At 45.2% G+C, this 21220-nt stretch overlaps 1 protein-coding gene across 5 annotated transcripts in view; it reads left to right on the top strand.

The window, feature by feature from the left end:
* LOC132782172 (protein sidekick-1) overlaps nucleotides 1–21220 on the top strand; it is a 986469-nt gene that overhangs the window by 845594 nt on the left and 119655 nt on the right. For all 5 annotated transcript variants that reach the window (XM_067473286.1, XM_067473289.1, XM_067473288.1 and 2 more), the window contains one exon: nucleotides 3475–3576. In XM_067473286.1, coding sequence (XP_067329387.1) covers nucleotides 3475–3576 — 102 coding nt within the window. The remainder of the gene's footprint in view (nucleotides 1–3474; nucleotides 3577–21220) is intronic.

Raw genomic sequence — 21220 nt, 5'->3', positions numbered from 1 at the left:
TTTGCCTGCTACGTGTGATAAAGTCCTTAGCGCAACTGAGAAAGTAGACAGTGTGTGAAAACTTATACTACCAACTTTGTTATTTCAGCTTTACACTGAGGTGTTACAAAATCTCCTTGCAGACTAACACAGCTATTGTCAAAGTTTTTCATGGCTGGAATCACTGGGTTGTTGTAAGTTTTTCAGGCTGTATGGCCATGTTCCAAAAGCATTCTCTCCTGATGTTTCGCCTGCATCTATGGCAGGCATCCTCAGAGGTTGTGAGATGCCTCACAACCTCTGAGGATGCCTGCCATAGATGCAGGTGAAATGTCAGGAGAGAATGCTTCTAGAACGTGGCCATACAGCCTGAAAAACCTACAACAACCCAGAATTAGATGTACTTAACGAGCATATCTGATCTCCTTTTCCCTACAGTTTTGATCAAGATAGATGTCTTTCCCTTCCTTGAGTTTTTTTTGTTTTCCTCGCCCATCATTCACTGTCCATCTTAGATTCTGTGCTTTCATTCAGCTCACCCATAACTCCCAGCTGTCAATCCTCATGGGTTTTCAATCCACTGGGCAGTTTGTTCTGATCCCTGTTCTGCACCAGAGTCCCCACTGGGCTACGTTTTTGTGCCACGCTTCAGTGCCATTTTTTCACATATTGCTATGGAAATATATCACATTGTTTGCAGCTCCGAACACAAAGAGGGGGGGGGGGTTCTTGTGTATATACTGGGAAGGGTTTCAAATCCCCATAAAACTGTCAGCTTTCTACAATATATCAGATGCTTTATATTTATTATGCTGCAGAATTTGAGCAGTAGGACGATACCATCAGTTGTCTGTCTACCTGCAACTGACAGTCAACACGTTGGTTTCTGACTCAGAGATGTGGGCAGCATATTTGCAAATACTTCAGGAACTCTCAAATGAAAAGGGATGCCTATTAACCTTGCAGCATTTTTCCTGGGGTAATGATTTGGTGGCGAAGTTGGAAGAGTAACTTCCATGCAACACGAAAGAGGGTGCACAGATCCTTGGAATAATGCTCACATAATGTTCATGGGATTTTCAGCTGAGCATCTTTCACAAGCTTCCCAGATGATCTAGTAGGTGGCCCAATTTGCACATGGAGATCCCAGAATCACCATAATTGACAGGTTGCTATGATGGCATGCAATTGTGCTGAAAAAATGGTGTCAGGGCTGTGTTCGCACATTATTATTATTATTATTATTATTATTATTATTATTATTATTATTAGAAACACAACAAGATGACTCCACAGCAGACACTCCGCTGGCTATTGAATTGGATCGCATGTCAGACTGTGGACTGTGTGATGTATCGGTAAATAATGTATGCATATCCCAGTAAAATGGCCTTCTGCAGCTGGCAGATGGTAATTTTGTCAGCGCCAATTGTGTTTAAGTGCAGGCCAAGGTCTTTAGGAACTGCACCCAGTGTGCCGATCACCACTGGGACCACCTTAACTGGCTTGTGCCAGAGTCTTTGCAGTTCGATCTTTAAATCCTCATATCGTGTTAGATTTTCCAGTTGTTTCTCTGCAATCCTGCTGTCACCTGGGATGACAACATCAATGATCCATACTTTGTTTTTTTAACACAATCGTGAGGTCAGGAGTATTGTGCTCCAAAACTCTGTCAGTCGTTATTATTATTGTTGTTGTTGTTGTTGTTCTCAAGTATCTAGAACTATGTGATGTATTGGCAAATAATGCGTGCAGATCCGAGTAGGATTATTATTATCATTATTATTTCTAACAGAACAAAACAAACAAACGGACAAAATACAAAATTTGTGAGTTTAGTAGTTGATTAAATGTCCTTTGACCAGCATCTGGCCACTTGGAGTGCTTCTGGTGTTGCTGCAAGAAGGTCCTCCATTGTGCACGTGGCAGGGCTCAGGTTGCATTGCAGCAGGTGGTCAGTGGTTTGCTCTTCTCCACACTCGCATGTCGTGGATTCCACTTTGTGGCCTCATTTCTTGAGGTTGGTTCTGCATCTCGTGCTGCCAGAGCGCAGTCTGTTCAGCGCCTTCCAAGTCGCCCAGTCTTCTGTGTGCCCAGGGGGGAGTCTCTCATTTGGTATCAGCCATTGGCTGAGGTTCTGAGTTTGAGCCTGCCACTTTTGGGCTCTCGCTTGCTGAGGTGTTCCAGTGAGTGTCTCTGTAGATCTTAGAAAACTATTTCTTGATTGGCTGGCTGATACCCAAACAGGGGATGAGCTGGGGATGTCTCTGCCTTGGTCCTTTCACTATTGGCTGCTACTTCCCAGCAGATGTCAGGTGGTGCAATACCGCCTAAGCAGTGTAATTTCTCCAGTGGTGTAGGGCGCAGACACCCCGTGATAATGTGGCATGTCTCATTAAGAGCCACATCTACTGTTTTAGTGTGGTGAGATGTGTTCCACACTGGGCATGCATACTCAGCAGCAGAGTAGCATAGCGCAAGGGCAGATGTCTTCACTGTGTCTGGTTGTGATCCCCATGTTGTGCCAGTCAGCTTTCGTATGATATTGTTTTTAGCACCCACTTTTTGTTTGATGTTCAGGCAGTGCTTCTTGTAGGTCAGAGAATGGTCCAGAGTGACTCCCAGGTAATACAATTAGAAATGTAATACAATTGACTGGTTGCCCTGACACGACAAGTAATAATAATAATAATAATAATAATAATTATTATTATTATTATTATTAGCATTTCTGACTGAGTTTGTGCCTGTAGCACATAAACATCTCTATCCATTTTCCATGTTGTATAGATATTTTGAGTGCAATTTTGAAAGCATTCCACACAACATACATCATTTACCTTGTAAAGCTATATCTCAGTTGCTTTTGTTCTACCCTCACAAAACTGTGTGAACTTGGGGAGGGCTATGGATCTTCAAGAGAGAATTTATTTTTGCCAAACTACAGTTCCTATTGTTATTTGGGATTAGGAGGGGAGCTTGAGAGTTATTCAATTGCCAGGTAAAGGTAAAGGTTTTCCCCTAACATTAAGTCCAGTCATGTCTGACTCTGGGGGTTGGTGCTCATCTCCATTTCTAAGCTGAAGAACCGGCATTGTCCATAGACACCTCCAAGGTCATGTGGCCAGCATGGCTGCATGGAGTGCCATTACCTTCCCGCCGGAGCGGTACCTATTGATCTGTTCACATTTGCATGTTTTCAAACTGCTAGGTTGGCAGAAGCTGGGGCTGACAGCGGAAGCTCACACCGCTTCCCGGATTCCAACCTGCGACCTTTCAGTCGACAAGCTCAGCAGCTCAACGGTTTAACCCACTGCGCCACCGGGGAATCCCATTCAATTGCTATAGAAGCAAAATAACCGTTGCTCTGTTGCTCCTGAAGCTGCATCTACAATACGCTAACTAAATACTTTTCAGTTTGCATGCTTTTCTTAAGATCTTTTCAGGACATTGAAGGTGATGCTAATCTTACAACCCGATTATTTGCATTTCTAGAGCTGAAGAAGTACAAGAGGTACGAAGTTGTAATGACAGCCTATAACATTGTTGGGGAGAGCCCTGCAAGTGCGCCTGTGGAAGTCTTTGTCGGCGAGGCAGGTAAGCACATCGTCTGCTAAAATCCTAGAAAGTAGAATTGGCATAACCTGAATGTGAATATATTCCTATCTTGACCTTACTTACTTACTTACTTACTTAGGCGATCCCACATTGTCTGAGTAGGATAATCCTCCAGAGTGTGTCCGTAGGTGACTGTGGAGCCCTAGTGTTGATCTGCATCTTCTCCCACAGTGAGGGCATTGGCTTCCAGGTGGAAGGCGGTCCCGGTCGGGGTTGGCTTGCCGTGCCTTCCTCTTGGCACATTTCTCTCTTTCGCCCTCCATTTGTGCTCTCCAAATTCTGCAGCACTGCTGGTGACAGGGTTGTTGTAGGTTTTTTTGGGCTGTATGGCCATGGTCTAGAGGCATTCTCTCCTGACCTTTCACCTGCATCTATGGCAAGCATCCTCAGAGGTAGTGAGGTCTGTTGGAACTAGGAAAAAGGGTTTATATATCTGTGGAATGATCAGGGTGGGACAAAGGACTCTTGTCTGCTGGAGCTCGGTGTGAATGTTTCAACTGACCACCTTGATTAGCATATAATGGCCTGACAGTGCCTGGAGCAAACTTTTGTTGAGAGGTGATTATATGTCCTTGTTTGTTTCCTCTCTGTTGTTGTGCTGTTGTAATTTTAGAGTTTTTTTTAATACTGGTAGCCAGATTTTGTTCATTTTCATGGTTTCCTCCTTTCTGTTGAAATTGTCCACATGCTTGTGTATTTCAATGGCTTCTCTGTGTCGTCTGACATGGTGGTTGTGAGAGTGGTCCAGCATTTCTGTGTTCTCAAATAATATGCTGTGTCCAGGTTGGTTCCTCAGGTGCTCTGCTACGGCTGATTTCTCTGGTTGAAGGAGTCTGCAGTGCCTTTCATGTTCCTTGATTCGTGTCTGGGCAATGCTGCTGCGTTTGGTGGTCCCTATGTAGACTTGTCCACAGCTGCACGGTATACGATAGACTCCTGCAGAAGTGAGAGGATCCCTCTTGCCCTTTGCTGAACGTAGCATTCGTTGGATTTTCTTAGTGAGTCTGTAGATAGTTTGTATGTTGTGTTTCCTCATCAGCTTCCTTATGCGGTCAGTGGTTCCCTTGATGTATGTCAGGAACACTTTTCCTCTGGGTGGATCTTGGTCTTGACTCTCGTGGCTTCTTCTTGGTTGTCTTGCAGCTCTTCTGATGTCTGAGGTGGAGTCTCCATTGGCCTGGAGATCCCAGTTGAGGTGGTTCAGTTCATCTTGGAGGAGGTGGGGTCCGCAGATTCTTTTTGCACGGTCTGCCAAGGCTTTAATTGTGCTTCTTTTTTTGACTTGGGTGATGGTTGGAGTTTTTATGTAGATATCTATCTCTGTGGGTTTTCTGTAAACGGTGTGACTCAATTGTTGATCTGGTTTGCGGATTACTAGGACATCTAGAAAAGGCAGTCTTCCTTCATTTTCTTTTTCCATGTTGAACTGGATGTTTGGGTGGATGCTGTTGAGATGGTCCAGGAACCTGTTGAGTTCTTCTTCTCCATGGCTCCAAATGGTGAAAGTGTCATCCACATATCTGAACCATATCATGGGCTTTTTTGTTGCTGTTTCCAGGGCTTGTTTTTCAAAGTGTTCCATGTAGAAATTAGCTATGACTGGGTTGATAGGGCTCCCCATAGCTTCTCCATAGCTACTGCTGGTCCATAGCTTGACCTACGGAAATTATAAAATATGTGGAACTCAGAAGGCATAGAATATCAGAGCTTGTATTTTAATTCAAGGTCCCAGAACACCACTGATGGGTGAAGGATTCTGGGAGTTGTAGTCCAAAAACAAGTATATTTCCAGCTTTGACTAGGATAGAATTTTCTGCACTAAAAAAAAAAGATTTTTTAACGTTTAATTTAAGCATTCTGAGATACTTGGGGTTGTATGCGTGTTTGGGGGAGGCATTCTAACAAGGAGTACATTAACTTGGCTTGGCTGACTCTCTGCTTCTTGCATTCCCAACCAAAATGGGTGGTTGGTCCATTCCCTCTTGAGCTCCTTGACGTGTTCCTGAAAGTGCCATTCTCAATGCCAGGCCACACGTTCCGCAGACGGACGCACAGCCTCATTTTCTCATTTGACTCAGGCCTGTAAATGTGGGTTCCCTTCCCACAAATTGACCTGATTTCCTGGCTGCCTTCTCCTGTCTCTCTCTGCACTCTCTCGGCGTTCCTTTTGGAGGAAGGGCTGCTGTGTGCGACCTGACCTGTGCTCCCAGCGAGCGCGACTCTGTCTGCTTTCACCCCGGTTACCCTCATCTTTCATATTTAACATGCAAAGGTTTCATTTCAAATTTGAGAATTATTTTCATTACCGTTTCATTACATTTGCAACGGCATGGGCCTTGGACAAGCTATTAGCTCTTCCTGACCTTTTGATTTCGAACATTGCCATAATGTTCTGTTATCTTTTACTGAAACTCCATAAATTTATCAGGGCAGCTGCGCTCTGGGCTGGTTCTCACTATTGCAGTGTCCATTGCTAATGTAGGTTCCCTGCTAGTGCGTTTTCCGTTGGCAAGAAAAAAAAAGAAAGAAGGGAAGAAAACCAAGACTGAATTTTCTATATTAAGCTTTAAGGCATTAACTGTATGCATAGGAGCCCCCGGTGGCGCAGTGGGTTAAACCCTTGTGCCGGCAGGACTGAAGACCAACAGGTCGCAGGTTCAAATCCGGGGAGAGTGCGGATGAGCTCCCTCTATCAGCTCTAGCTCCTCATGCGGGGGCATGAGAGAAGCCTCCCACAAGGATGATAAAAACATCAAAATCATCCAGGCGTCCCCTGGGCAACGTCCTTGCAGACGGCCAATTCTCTCACACTAGAAGCGACTTACAGTTTCTCAAGTTGCTCCTGACACGACAAAAAAACCCAAAAAACCCATTATGCATTTTGGAACCGGGAGTAGGGGCCCACGCCAGCAGAGTAAAGAGATTGCCCAAGAAGGGGTCAAAGGGTTTCCCTTAAAGAAGAAAGGAACAGTTTGTTAAGCAGTTGCCTGTACCTTGTTGGCAGATTGAAAAAGTTACCACTTTCCAAAGTTATAGAGTGTTTAATCCGTGTTTGAAGATTTTATCCCTAATAAAACTTTGTTGGACTTATCAAAAGACACATCATAACTTTGTGTGGGGAAATCTGAAAGGCCTCTCAGCCGAGGCACCCCGGCGTCCCGTTGGGCATTCAGATAGCACGTCCTGCTAACAGATACCTTCACAGGCCCAACGCATGACAGCACACTCATGACAGAGCAGGTTACAACAACATCTGTTATAGAGCTCCAGTATGCTGATGACAACGTCGTCTGTGTGCATTCAGAAGAAGATCTACAAGCCACTCTAGACACCTTTGCAGAAGCATACAAGAAGCTTGGCCTGTCATTGAATATTGAAAAAACCAAGGTGCTGTTCCAGCAGACACCAGCCAACCCCTCTCCAATGCCAGCTTAATGGTGTAACATTAGAAAATGTTGATCATTTCCGCTACCTTGGCAGCCACCTCTCCACCAAAGTCAACATCGACACCAAAATACAACACCGCCTGAGCTCTGCGAGCGCAGCATTTTTCCGAATGAAGCAGAGAGTGTTTGAGGACCGGGACATCCGTAGGGATACTAAGGGGCTTGTTTATAGAGCTATTGTCCTCCCAACCCTGCTATATGCCTGCGAGACGTGGACTGTCTACAGACGTCACATGCAATTCCTGGAATGATTCCATCAGCGCTGCCTCTGGAAAATCCTGCAAATCTCTTGGGAAGACAGGTGGACAAACGTCAGCGTGCTGGAAGAAGCAAAGACCCCCAGCATTGAAGCAATGGTCCTCTTCAATCAACGCTGCTGGACAAGCCACGTTGCCCGGATGCCCGACTGCCTGTGAGACATGGACTGTCTCCAGACGCCACATGCAACTCCTGGAACGATTCCATCAGCGCTGCCTCCGGAAAATCCTGCAAATCTCTTGGGAAGATAGGCGGACAAACGTCAGCGTGCTGGAAGAAGCAAAGACCACCAGCATTGAAGCGATGGTCCTCCACCATCAACTCCGCTGGACCGGCCATGTTATCCGGATGCCTGACCACCGTCTCCCAAAGCAGTTGCTGTACTCCGAACTTAAGAACGGAAAATTGAATGTTGGTTGGCAGGAAAAGAGATTTAAAGATGGGCTTAAAGCCAACCTTAAAAACTCTGGCATAGACACTGAGAACTGGGAAGCCCTGGCCCTTGACCGCTCCAGCTGGAGGTCAGCTGTGACCAGCAGTGCTGCAGAATTTGAAGAAGCACGAATGGAGGGCGAAAGGGAGAAGCGTGCCAAGAGGAAGGCACGTCAAGCCAACCCCGACCGAGACCGCCTTCCACCTGGAAACCAATGCCCTCACTGCGGGAGAAGATGCAGAGCAAGAATAGGGCTCCACAGCCACATACGGACCCACAAGAATACTGGAAGAAAATCCTCCTCGGAAAACGAGGGATCGCCAAAGTAAGTAAATAAGTAAGACTAGATGCCATTGAGACATTCTGAACCTCTGTCCTTTTCCCTCTCTGCAATCCTTTTCGCCACTCAGCTGCCAGGCATGATGGTTTGACTCCATGACAGCTTGAGAAACGCTATCTTTTGGATCCACCTTCCCATTGGCATCCTGCGCTAGCCTTCTTCTTAAACAAGACAGCCTCACTGCTCACCAGCCCTTCAACTTGCTACTAGCTAATGATGAGTTTGGGGCAGTGGCTCGGTAATTCAAGCGAACTGCCAGTTGTCAGGTGCTTTCTCATTTTGGAAGGAGTGAAAAACAAAAAGGTGGCAACGTAAACCCCACATTCCATGTTTCTCTGGCTCTTTGTTGACCTGCCGAGCTACCTTGCTGCAAATATAATGGAAGATGCTGTGCTTGAAGGAGATTTGTTTGTGTGAAGCAAAAATAAGGAAGTGAAACACGATGGGAAGGAGAGAATAGCCTTTTGAAAAAAACCAAAGTGACAAACCCTCTGGTTTTGGAGAAGACGGCAAGCATGACATGGATCATTATAACTGATGGTGAGACTGACAACCTTCACACTTCACAGGAACGAAAACAGCTGGGATATAGATCCACGTCCACCCCTTCCTTCCAATGCAATTCTTTAAAAATGATAATGAGCTGTGATGTCGGCTCTGATGTTCAAGAGGAGCGCAGAAAGAAAGCAGGCCTGAGCCGAGAGGCTTCCTTAATCTCGTTTCGACTAATGACTGTCTTGTTTCCTCTCCAAAAAGCCAGCTCCCTGTCTTGTGCTACTTCTGTTCAGCAAAGGGGGTAATGCCATTAAGGGCGGCCGCTCTCCGGCCCTTGTCTCAGCCTTGCATTTACTTCTTCGCTCATGTTCGGAATGAGCCAGAAGCAAATCTGTTTTCCCACTGTTAACTGTAATTATTTCCCATCGCTTCCCTGCTGGTGCCTACCGCTGTATGTCCCCAGGAATGGCTGAACCTATTATTTTCCATCAGCTGTTTTCCCACCTGTGTCTGAAACATTGCTTGTGCATCCCCCCAAGGCTCGGCTGGGATGAGAGCTGCGGCAGGAGGAACGGCCAAATTGGGTTTCTGGGAATTTTCGCATGCAAAGAAGGGGCTCCAAGGTGCCGGCGGACAGGCTTTGTGGCTCAAAAAGAAAAGTCAAAGGATGGAAACTGGCTCGGGAAAGCTTCCTGGCGAAGATAAAGGAGATAGGCGTCAAAGCTACATTTAAAGCACCTGTTCAGTTTTGACCCGGGATCCAACTGGAAGCTTTGCTGCCTTTGTTTCCTACGATGAAACATTTTCTTCTTGTTCAGCCAAGGCATCGCAACGTCCATACGCCGAGCCTCGGTCTTTTGGATCCAGCCCAGATGGCTGCCTTTTGAAATTCCCTTCATTTGCTTTTGAACCAGGAGGCCTGAAGAAAGGGGTGGGGGTGCTAGAAATCAAGCGGGGCTTTCAGCAAGGAGGCCAGGCTCCCATTTCCCAGCCTGCAAACCCCTCTGGCCCCCAGCTGGCTCTCTCAATCCCTCTTCCAGCTGCCCAGCCATTCTCCTTGGCTGCCATCCCAACGAACAGAGAGGTTGCTTGAACCCTGCCGATGCCAACGTTGGAGCAGGATTGCGCCCCTCGATGAAGTGCGCTTTCTTCTCTCTCCCACTTGTTGCCAGGAATGCTCTGAATTCTGTGCAGAATCCAGAAGTCCTGGCCTTGTTACAAAAATCATGCAAATGAAGTAATTTGGTACGTATTTGACGGCAAGGTTTGAGTGAGCCGTATGCACACAAAAGGCAGAAGAGCTGTCAGTATGCTGCTAAAATCAAAGAATGGAAATACATATCCTGTGGCACTGTGCTTTTGAAAGCATATCATTTATTATTATGTCTTTATCCTGCTGTTCATCTAATAACATTAAGGCACAATATGTTGGGATGTATTTGTTTTCGGTATTGATGTGGACTGTAAAATAACATTTCAAATACATATATACATAGAGGCTGTTGTTGGGCATCTTCAAGTTATTTCTACTTTATGGCAGCTGTAAGGTAAACCTATCATGGGCTTTCTTGGCAAGATTTCTTCAAGGGTTGGTCTGTGTTGGGGTTCAGCCTGTGTATGAACCTGAACCTGATTCTCTGATTGTATTTCCTGATGCCAATGAAGATGTTGATTCTGAGGGCAATGTAGAAGATGACGGCTTGTGTAGTGAAACTCCTGCAGCCTTGGAAAGTGAAAGTCCAAATTCCCATGAGAATATTTCAGAGCCAAGCGGTGAACTTTCACTCCCTTTTCCTCCCAGACTTAGCTCTCCAGAGAATCTGACACCTGGTCTCTCTAATGAGGATAGGAGAGGGCAGATTTGGCAGAGCAGGGGAGAATCCCAAAGTTTACGAAGGTCAGCTAGACTGAGAGAAATGCATACAAAGCCTGCAGGTGTGTCACGCAATAGATTTCTCGGCCTTAAGTACCTCTCGCCTGGATGCATCTTCAGACCAGGCATCGTTCCAGATTCAAGCATCACCCTTGGCAGGTCTCCTGATTCCAGTCGCCTTATTCCTAAGAGGCTTCCTAGTTGCTTCAAGTATGGTTAGTGGATTGCTAACAGGTTCCAGGATTTAGCAGTGTTTCTGTGGGTTTTTGATCTTGTTCATGGACATTTCTTGTTGCTGATTTTTACTGTGGCTTTTTACCTTGCACATTTCCTCTATTTTTGTACTCATCTTTCTTCAATAAAAAAGTATTGTTTTTCCTGAAGTCAAGTGTGGTGGATTGTTGTCTGAGGGTCCAGTTTCCTGCTCTGGGTTGCAACAGTCTGGCCTTCCTTTGATATTGGAAGACCTTAATTTGCCCAAAGTCATTTGGTAGGTTTCAATGATTCAGTGGAAAAGGAATTCAAGCCATGGTCTTCCTGAATCTTAGTCTAAGGCCCCTTCTGCACTGACATATAATCCAGATATACAAGTAGATAATCTGCATTATTTGCTTTGAACTGGATTATCTGAGTCTATACTGCCATATAATCTAGATCAAAGCAGATAATCTGGATTCTATGTGACAGTGTAGAAGGGACACCATACTCAAGCCTCCATTTAGATGAGGCTTGCGGTTATATTCCTCTTTGACTTGGCCAGAGTAAGTTGCCCAATGTTAAGCAATGACTTCCCTTTACTGAACAGGGATTTGAACCCTCATATTATAATAATTATTGTGCAATTTTCTGGCATTGTATATGGGTTAGGTGCTCTTAATTCCATTCCTCAGCTGAGACCTCTCTGACTTGGTTGGACCTGCTGGTAGTTACACTACCGCCAGTACAGCAGTTAAGCCCCCCACCACAACAAGGTGGCACCCATCGAATACAGACTGACAAAGTTTTGGAACACAATACACCAGACATCACAACTGTGGGAAAGAAAAAAGTCTGGATTATTAATGTCACCATACCGGATGACAACTGCATTGAGTAAGAACAACAGGAAAAACTCAGCCGTTATCAGGACCTCAAAACCGAACTGTAAAAGCTCTGGCATAAACCAGTACAGGTGGTCCCAGTGGTGATGGGCACACTGGGTGCCATGCCAAAAGATCTCAGCCGGCATTTGAAAACAATAAACATTGACGAAATCACGATCTGTCAACAGCAAAAGGCCACCTGACTTGGATCTGCGCGCATCATTCGAAAATACATCACACAGTCCTAGACACTTGGGAAGTGTGATTTTTTGAATACAAAATCCAGCATATAGATCTCGTTTGCTGTGACATACTGTGTTTTTGTGTCAGTAAAATAAAATAATAATAATAATACTCAGATCACAGTACACATACATGGCAAAACATTCAATGCTATTTGGACAGACAAGGACAGAACGGAGAGAAAGGCAATATGTTGTGTCAGCGACTAGCTTTTTGGCGCCTTGGAGGTTGTGCTCAATCCATGTTGTTCCTCATTTGGATCATGCTGGTCCTCGCATATATCCATACACAAAAAGGCAATTCTTGTATCTTTTGTTAATATATGAGATGGATGAGTCATGGTTGCTTCCTCTGAATTCTGTGCCACCAAATTGCGAATGGCAAAATACGAGTATGAATCCTGTCTCCCTGCTTTCAGTTCCTGTCCTTTTCATCTTCTTTCTTTCTGTCTTTGTGGTTGACAATGTTCCAGTCCGCAGTCCACTTGAAAGAGAGAAAAGAGGATCCATGTGTTATAACATTTCAAGGAAACACGGGCACAATGGTTTTGAGGCTGATCCCACAATCAGAGCAGAATGGCTCTTGGCTGTGCCTTTGCTACTTCAAGGATGAATATCCTGATGTCAGCATCTCAGAGCGCGAGTCTCAGGAGACGGCTTTCCTCGGGAAAAGCACCAAGCTAAGTGGGGAAATGAAATGTGTTGGTTTAACCCAAGATCCCACTCTCTGGATTCTTCTGTCAGACCAATTTAATCTCGCAGATAGAGAACTGAATCTTTGAAACCATTTGCTAAGAAAGAATGTCCAGATTGAGACGCAGGCCAGATGGGTTTATCTGCCACCCTTAATTCTCTGTTGGTAAGGCAGCAAGAAGATAATTTGCACTGGTTTCACATTGCAAGCTGAAGCAGCTGACTGAGCGCCTCATTAACAGCTCATTAAGCTGTTAATATTACTCATAAGCAGTTTTCCGTACAACTCGGTATGTTGCATTGCGCGGCTGTGGCTCCTTGCTTAACTCGTAGCAAAGTACCCTGATTTGTCACATTGAGAAGTTGGAAAAGGGCTTGCACTTATCTTATTTTGTCTCCTAAGTCTACATTTTCCTTGCCATAATATTCCATCAACAAACAGCAACAAGAATCTGCCATTTCCTGAAAGAAGAATGTCCCTCTTTTGCTTGACATGATGGAGCTCAGCTGTGATGACATTGGACATAGTGGGAGGTTTTTTTGTGTCAGGAGTAACTTTAGAAACTGCAAGTCACTTCTGGTGTGAGATGATTAGCTGTCTGCAAGGACGTTGCCTAGGGGATGCCCGAATGTTTTGCCATCCTTGCGGAGGCTTCTCTCACATCCCTGCATGGGAAGCTGGAGCTGACCGGATTTGAACTGGCACCTTTTGGTCAACAGTCCTGCCAGCACAAGGGTTTAACCCATTGCGCCACAGTGGAGCTTCCTTGTTCCATAATGCGGGTTCTTCCATGGTCTTCCATCCTTTCCATTGCTCAGTGCTTATCTTCTAGCTTGCTCATGACTTGTTCTATAGGAGCTGTGGTCTTCTTTCCTTCATCCTAGTTCTTCTGCATCTACTGCTCAAATTCCATATCCAATTGCCCCTCTAGCTGTGAGTTATAGCAGGATGTTATTGGGCAGACGAAGCATCCTAGGAATTGTAGTGCAACCTTCCTGAAGGACATCATACCTTCCACTCTTCTGCCTTATTATATTGTATATTCTAGGGTACATAAGCATATTTCAAGACCAGGGTGTTACTTTCATTTCAGCCACTTAGATAGACTCTGGATGAGCTTTGTTGACCCATCACTCTGAGGGTTTCAATGGAATTGGACAAAAGTTGTGATCAAGGTTACTCCCTGCTCTTTTAACTGTTGATGATGTCTGAAGAAACTGTACTAACCTTCCATTTCTGTTACTGTTGATGACTGAAGAACCTCTACTAACCTTCAGTTTCATGCTAGATCATTGCGACAGTTCTCACACCCCATGATATTTGTTTTGTTCCATATCCTGAAACTTTGGGGGAGCTATTATTTATTTACTTATTTATGTGCTGTATTTCTATACCGCCTTTCTCAGCATATCGGCGACTCAAGGCGGTTTCCAACAAAACAGCATAGACAGTATCATAGAACATATTAAAACATCACAATTACATAAACCACAACAACAATAAAAACAACATCATTAGCGTCTCCTTATTGTCAAGCATTGTCCAGTTCCATCGTCAGTCCTCCATTCCTATATCATTTATCCATATCCGTTACTCTGTGTTTGAGAACGCTTGCTCAAACAGCCATGTTTTGACTTGCTTCCGAAATGTGAGGAGGGAGGGAGCAGATCTAATCTCTCTAGGGAGGGTGTTCCATAGTCGGGGGGCCACCGCTGAGAAGGCCCTGTCTCTCGTCCCCGCCAAACATACCTGAGACGAAGACGGGACCAAGAGCAGTGCCTCCCCGGATGATCTCAAGGTCCTTGATGGTTCATAAGGGGAGATACGTTCGGACAGGTAAGTTGGGCCAGAACCGTTTAGGGCTTTATAGGCCAAGACCAGCACTTTGAATTGGGCCCGGTAGCAAACCGGCAACCAGTGGAGTTGACGCAACAGGGGAGTTGTATGCTCCCTGAGAGCCACTACCAATACAGATAATGGAACTTTTCATATCTGCCACAGTAGGGTAAGTTAAAAGCAGGATTACGGCTCTTTGTTACCTTTAAGTGAGAGAACAAGATAGGACAGAAGGTTGGCAGAAGGTATATTCCTAGCTACGAGTAATGTGCTCACTTCTGAATGAATTCCATTGTGTTGTCTTCAACTTGGATGCAATCTGGGACATCTCAGGAATGGGAGAACCTCTCCTGGCGATATATGGGCCATTCCACCCTGTCTTACTGGTTGATTGTCTAACATTAGAAGCACTAAATGTCTCCCTTGCTCTAGTTCCAGTTTCATTCCTTTGCATCCGGTCTTGCCTCCTCTTGCATCCCAAATGAGGCAAGGGAGAGGAAGCCTTCATTACCGAGGGCAAAGGGGGGCAGTGGGAAGCTAGCAATTTGAAACACATGTACTGCCGCAGTTTAATAGAACAATTGTATGCTAATTCCGTGTCGATTTCACAGAAAACAGTTGGCTGGGAGAGAGGCGTTTGCAGCAGCTTTAGCTCCCCCTCGTGGCCCTTGGCAACGATCGTTGTCAAAGCAGGCCCAAAATCAAGAGAGAACAGCATGCTTCCTTTGCTTAAACAGAAGGAATTAGCAGTGTAATCAACGGTAATTTAATGAGGAGCAATACTGTTATTAGAAGCCTCCTCGCTGCAGCCTGACCTTTCTGAGATGCATTCCCTGATAAGGCTGGCATCCTACAGATCTCAACAACCACTCAGAGAGCTAAAAGCGAGCTGAAAGATGACTTGGATGGGTGGGCGGACGTTTATTGATGTGCGGCACAAAGCAAATTATTAGCGGAGAAGTTGATCATTCAACGGGATACTGAGGAAGTGTTCAAGAAGCTGATGGGCAGGAATGAAGAGCACATTTTCTTGTCATGTAATGCATATCCTGTGGCACACCAAGAAAAGGCCAAGTGCCAACCTGGATGACTTTAAGAGGGGGTCAGATCCATTCGTGGTTGTTAGGACCATCATAGGTCATTCCTTTAGGCAAAAGTTTGACCACAGAATACTTGATGCAATAGACTTTTGGCCTGCTCCACCGTGGCTCTTATATTCCTATTTTTAATTATTATATCCTTGAAGAACATTATCATGCAAGAAGGGTGAAGTAGGGTTGTGGCTTATGTGCACTATAAACCAAGGAAGGCAATTTTGTAAAGGCATATCAGAATAAAAACTGGTCAACAATACCTAACAATGGTTAGGTGGATCTGTAATTGGTTAAGTGAACAAACCCATAGGGTGCTCACTAATTCTAATTTGAAAAAGTCCCAGTTAATATTGTCAAATGCCTTCTCAGCATCAATAGAGAGAAGCACTACTTCCTTCTGCTCAGGATCTTCATTAACAACTTAGGTCAGTGGTTCTCAACCTGGGGTCCCCAGATGGTTTTGGCCTACAACTCCCAGAAATCCCAGCTAGTTTACCAGCTGTTAGGATTTCTGGGAGTTGAAGGCCAAAAACATCTGGGGACCCCAGGTTGAGAACCACTGACTTAGGTGAAGGGTTAGAAGGCATGATCATCAAGTTTGCAGATGGGAACAAATTGTGAGGGAGAGCCAATACTCCAGAGGACAGGAGCAGAATTCAAAACAATCTTCACAGAAGAGAGAGATGATGGGCCAAAACTAACACAATGAAGTTCAACAGGGACAAATGGAAGAGACTCCACTTAGGCAGAAAAAATGAAAGGCAAAGATACAGAATGGGCGATGTGTGGCTCGAGAGCAGAATGTGTGAAAAAGATCTTAGGGTCCTCGTGGACAACAAGTTAAACATGAGCCAACAATATGATGCGGCGGCAAAAAAAAAGCCAATGGGATTTTGGCCTGCATCAATAGGAGTCTAGTGTCTAGATCCAGGGAAGTCATGTTCCCCATGCTCTATTCTGCCTTGGTTAGACCACACCTGGAATATTGTGTCCAATTCTGGGCACCACAATTCAAGAGAGAGATTGACAAGCTGGAATGTGTCCAGAGGAGGGTGACTAAAGTGATCAAGGATCTGGAAAACAAGCCCTATGAGGAGTGGCTTAAAGAATTGGGCATGTTTAGCCTGAAGAAGAGAAGGCTGAGAGGAGACATGATAGCCATGTATAAATACATGAGGAAGTCATAGGGAGGAGGGAGCAGGTTTGTTTTCTGCTGCCCTGGAGACTAGGATGCAATGGAGCAATGGGTTGTTGTAGGTTTTTCGGGCTATATGGCCATGTTCTAGAGGTATTTTCTCCTGACGTTTCGCCTGCATCTATGGCAAGCATCCTCAGAGGTAGTGAGGTCTGTTGGAACTAGGAAAAAAAGGGTTCTGTGGAATGACCAGGGTGAGACAAAGGACTCTTGGAGCTAGGTGTGAATGTTTCAACTGACCACCTTAATTAGCATTTGATGGCTTGGCAGTGCCTGGGGAATCTTTCGTTGAGAGGTGATTAGCTGTCCCTGATTGTTTTCTCTCTGTTGTTTTGCTGTTGTAATTTTAGAGTTTTTTAATACTGGTAGCCAGATTTTGTTCATTTTCATGGTTTCCTACTTTCTGTTGCAATTGTCCACATGCTTGTGGATTTCAATGGCTTCTCTGTGTAGCCTGACATGGTGGTTGTGAGAGTGGTCCAGCATTTCCGTGATCTCAAATAATATCTATCTGTGTGTGTGGGTTTCAAACAACAATGGCTTCAAACAACAAGAAAGGAGATTCTACCTGAACATTAGGAAGAACTTCCTGACTGTGAGAGCTGCTCAGCAGTGGAACTCTCTACCCCGGAGTATGGTGGAGGCTCCTTCTTTGGAGGCTTTGAAACAGAGGCTGGATGGCCATCTGTTAGGGGTGCTTTGAATGTAATTTTCCTGCTTCTTAGCAGAGGGTTGGACTGGATGGCCCATGATGTCTCTTCCAACTCTATGATTCTATGATTCTAAGAGAAAAACCAAAAGAATTCCTCCTGAGTCTCTCAGATGGCAGTCATGAGGTTGGAAGGCCCAGATGCCACCACCAAAAAGACCAACCTCATGGACGCCCCCTGATATGTCTCAAGATGGGAAGGAAACCAAGGAAAGCGCATACGGAAACAGATGAGCCTTCAACTACTTCAGCCAAATCAACAAAGAGCCCTAAGACCCTAACCCTGAAATGAGCTTTGAAGAACTAAAATGAAGCGTAAATGTCGCGTGACCACCTGGGCCGTGAAATGAAGACATACGGCTGTCATTGGAGTTGACGGTTGTGCTGCAGCAGCCGCGAAGGCAGGCAAGCAGCCAGGAGTAATGGCAGGGCTTTCCTCTCTCATTGTAGCATCTTCAGCTGCCAGGAGGTATGAAAGCGTCTCGTCCAGACTTTTAATTATCCTGAAATGTTGGACAGTCGCAGGCTTTGAGGATAAATGAGGTTGCATCTCACCTAGTCCTGCTTGCTTTGCCCATCAGAGCTGGATAATTGTTGCTGGAGAAATGTGTCTTTGGCACGGCCGCTTTTTAACGTAATGCTTATGTGCCTGATGGGTCGTCCCTCTTGCATTAGGAAAGCAGAGCAGTATATCTCCATATGCTGCACTAAGTGAAGGGCAGGAAGGGGGTTTGGATGGCATCCAGGTGGGAATGTCGTGGTGGCAAGCGGGCAGGATTGCGGCTTGGAGGTGGCACTTTCCCTCGCACTTCCTCCGCCCCACAAACCAAGTCATAGTGGCACATTCTCATCAGGTTACTTCGTAAACAGGTTATCTCTGCTGCGATGTGGCTGCGCTCATTGTCATGGATGCATGTTGCCAGGTATTTGTCTGGGTTCATGATAGTAATGGGCACAATGCTGTCCAAGTTAAGCATTTTGAAGCTCCATTTGTTTTAATGGGAGAATTAAGCACATGCTTAGCTCCGCGGTTGCTATCAATTCAGACTTTTGTAGCTGGACTGCTCAGAAGCATAATAAGGAGAACCATTTGTGGGCTGAGTTCTTTCTGTTTTTCCTCTCAAGTTGCAACCAGGAGTAGAGCACACAGCGATTGGGCTACGGCCTCCAGATTTAAAATGTGGGCTTGAAAAGGGAATCCAAGCTTCTGCAGGCAGAAAAGGAAAAACGGAACTGTGTTTTTAAACCCTGCTGAGAGACTGAGGGTAAATGGTTTACTTGGTTGTTGTAAGTTTTTCGGGCTGTTTGGCCATGTTCCAGAAGCATTCTCTCCTGACGTTTTGCCTGCACCTATGGCAGGCATCCTCAGAGGTTGTGAGGTCTGTTGGAAGCTAGGAAAATGGGGTTTGTATATCTGTGAAGTGCCCAGGGTGGGAGAAAGAACTCTAATCTGTTGGAGGCACTTATTTACTTAGGTAATCCCTCGTTGTCTGAGATCGGTATACTGGCGGTGGGTACGTAGGTGACTATGTAGCCCTATTCTTGACCTGCATGTTCTTCTGCAGTGAGGGCATTGGTTTCCAAGGGGAAGGTGGTCCCGGTCAGGGCTGGCTTGACACACCTTCCTCTTGGCATGTTTCTCTCTTTCACCCTCCATTTGTGCCTCTTCAAATTCTACAGCACTGCTGGTCACAGCTGACCTCCAGCGGGGGCAGTCAAGGGCCAGGGCTTCCCAGTTCTCAGTGTCTATGCCAGAGTTTTTAGGGTTGGCGTTGAGCCCATCTTTAAATCTCTTTCCTTGCCCACCAACATTCCGTTTTCCGTTCTTAAGTTCAGAGTAGAGCAACTGCTTTGGGAGACGGTGGTCAGGCATTCAGACAATATGGCCAGTCCAGCGGAGTTGATGGCGGAGGACCAGCGCTTCAATGCTGGTGGTCTTTGCTTCTTCCAGCACACTGACATTTGTTGGAGGTAGGTGTGAATGTTGGAGCTAGATGTGAATGTTTCAACTGGCCACCTTGATTAGCATTTAATGGCCTAGCACTTTTCAAAGCCTGGCTTCTTACCGTCTGGGGAAATCCTTTGTTGAGAGGTGATTAGCTGTCCCTGATTGTTTCTTGTCTGGATTTCCCTTGTTTTGAATGTTGTTCTTTATTTACTGTTATGATTTAGAGAGTTTTTTATATCCTGGTAGCCAGATTTTGTTGTTTACTTGTTTGTCACATACATTGTCATCACTACAAATCTGCAATATCTGATAATAAATCAGGATAATAAATGACTTTGGGGAACTTTTACTTGCCGTGGCTGGTTTTCCAACTTCCTATATAATGATGAAAATAAAATACCGGGATTGTGGCACAGCTGGCTGAGTGTCAGCTGCATTAAGATCACTCTGACCAAAAGGTCATGAGTTCGAAGCCAGCCCGGGTTGGAGTGGGTTTCCAACCAATTGTGTAGCCTGTTGTCGACCTTTGCAACCCAAAAGACAGTTGCATCTGTCAAGTAGGAAAATTAGGTACCACCTTAAAGTGTGGGGAGGCTAAAATTAACTAATTTATGAGGCCATAAAAAAGACCCCAGCAAAAAAGCATGCGGGGAATGCGGAAGTGCTTCATCAGTGTCACAGATGGACAATGAAAGCGACAGCTCCCCTGGTGGCCAGAAAAAAGTTAAATAGCCTCTGTGTATGTCTGTATATATTGTAAGTCAAAATTGGCATTGAATGTTTGCCATATATGTGTACACTGTAATCCACCCTGAGTCCCTTTTGGGGTGAGAAGGGCGGAATATAAATACTGTAAATAAATAGATATGATTATGGTTTATAGTCCTCTCTGGCCACCATAGGGTGTTTGACGTCCCTCTCCTTTGGCCCTACTAATGGTGGGAGAGGGCATAGCCAACTGTCTCTGAATGCCCAGAGCTTTTTCCATCTGTTTTTCCATCCCTGTTTCAACTTTTTAAAAAGATTCATCTCATTTTTAAAAAACCACACACACACTTGAGTTCTCCTACTTTTTTTTCTACCCAGCTTACCCTTCTCAATTGTATACATTCTTGTAATTCAGCATTTCCCTATCTCTTAACTATTCGGTTTCCTCAGGCGATGATCAAGAGTTCTTGTAGAAGTCACCCGCAAATTACCCTGGGATTTCCTTGTTGTGTCAGGAGGTCAGAGCAGTGTGATCCGGCAGTGCCCTTCTTAATCGCTGTCTGATTAATAGCCTTTGATACGGAAAACTGTTCCCTGAAGAGGAGGGCAACCATGTTAAACTGCTCAGGTGAAATGAGACAGTTAGCTAATTGCATTGATTCCAACTGTTCGAGCCTGGCATGCATTATACCTACGCCACTCTGTGCTCAAAAGATGGTTTCCATGTAAGGCAGGCTGTGGTTAAGAATCTGTGAGTGCCTCAGATCATACCATGGCTCTGGTTGCAATGTTGGGGAGGCCAACACAACTGAGAAGCAGAGAATGAAAGCAGAAGGGTTCCCGTTGTTGTTGTTGTTGTTGTCGTCGTCGTTGCTACTGCTGCTATTGCTGTTGCTGCTACTGGTGTTGCTGCTGCCTTGTGCCTTCAAGCTGTTTGTGATTTATGACTACCTTAAGGCAAATCCATCATGGGGTTTTCTTGGCAAGATCTAGTTAGTTTGCCGTTGCATCTTTTTTAGACAGAGACTGTTGCTTATCCAAGGTCTCCCAATGGGTTTCCATTGAACCCTGACCTCCCAAAGCTGTAGTCTAACACTCTTCACACGACACCATGCTAGCTCCCATATGTTTGAACACTGGAGGATATAACACATTAAATGCCATCTGATACTTAACCCTTCTGATGATGATGCCAAATGGAAAAAATGGAAAACGCAAAGATCCAACTCCCGTGGGATCCTCTTCCTGTTCCTTTTGGAATACCATAACC

The sequence above is a fragment of the Anolis sagrei genome, chromosome X (genome assembly GCF_037176765.1).
Source record: "Anolis sagrei isolate rAnoSag1 chromosome X, rAnoSag1.mat, whole genome shotgun sequence".
Classification (NCBI taxonomy): Eukaryota; Metazoa; Chordata; class Lepidosauria; order Squamata; family Dactyloidae; genus Anolis; species Anolis sagrei.
Note: the sequence above shows the minus strand (reverse complement) of the source record. Positions and strands in the feature narration are given on the sequence as shown.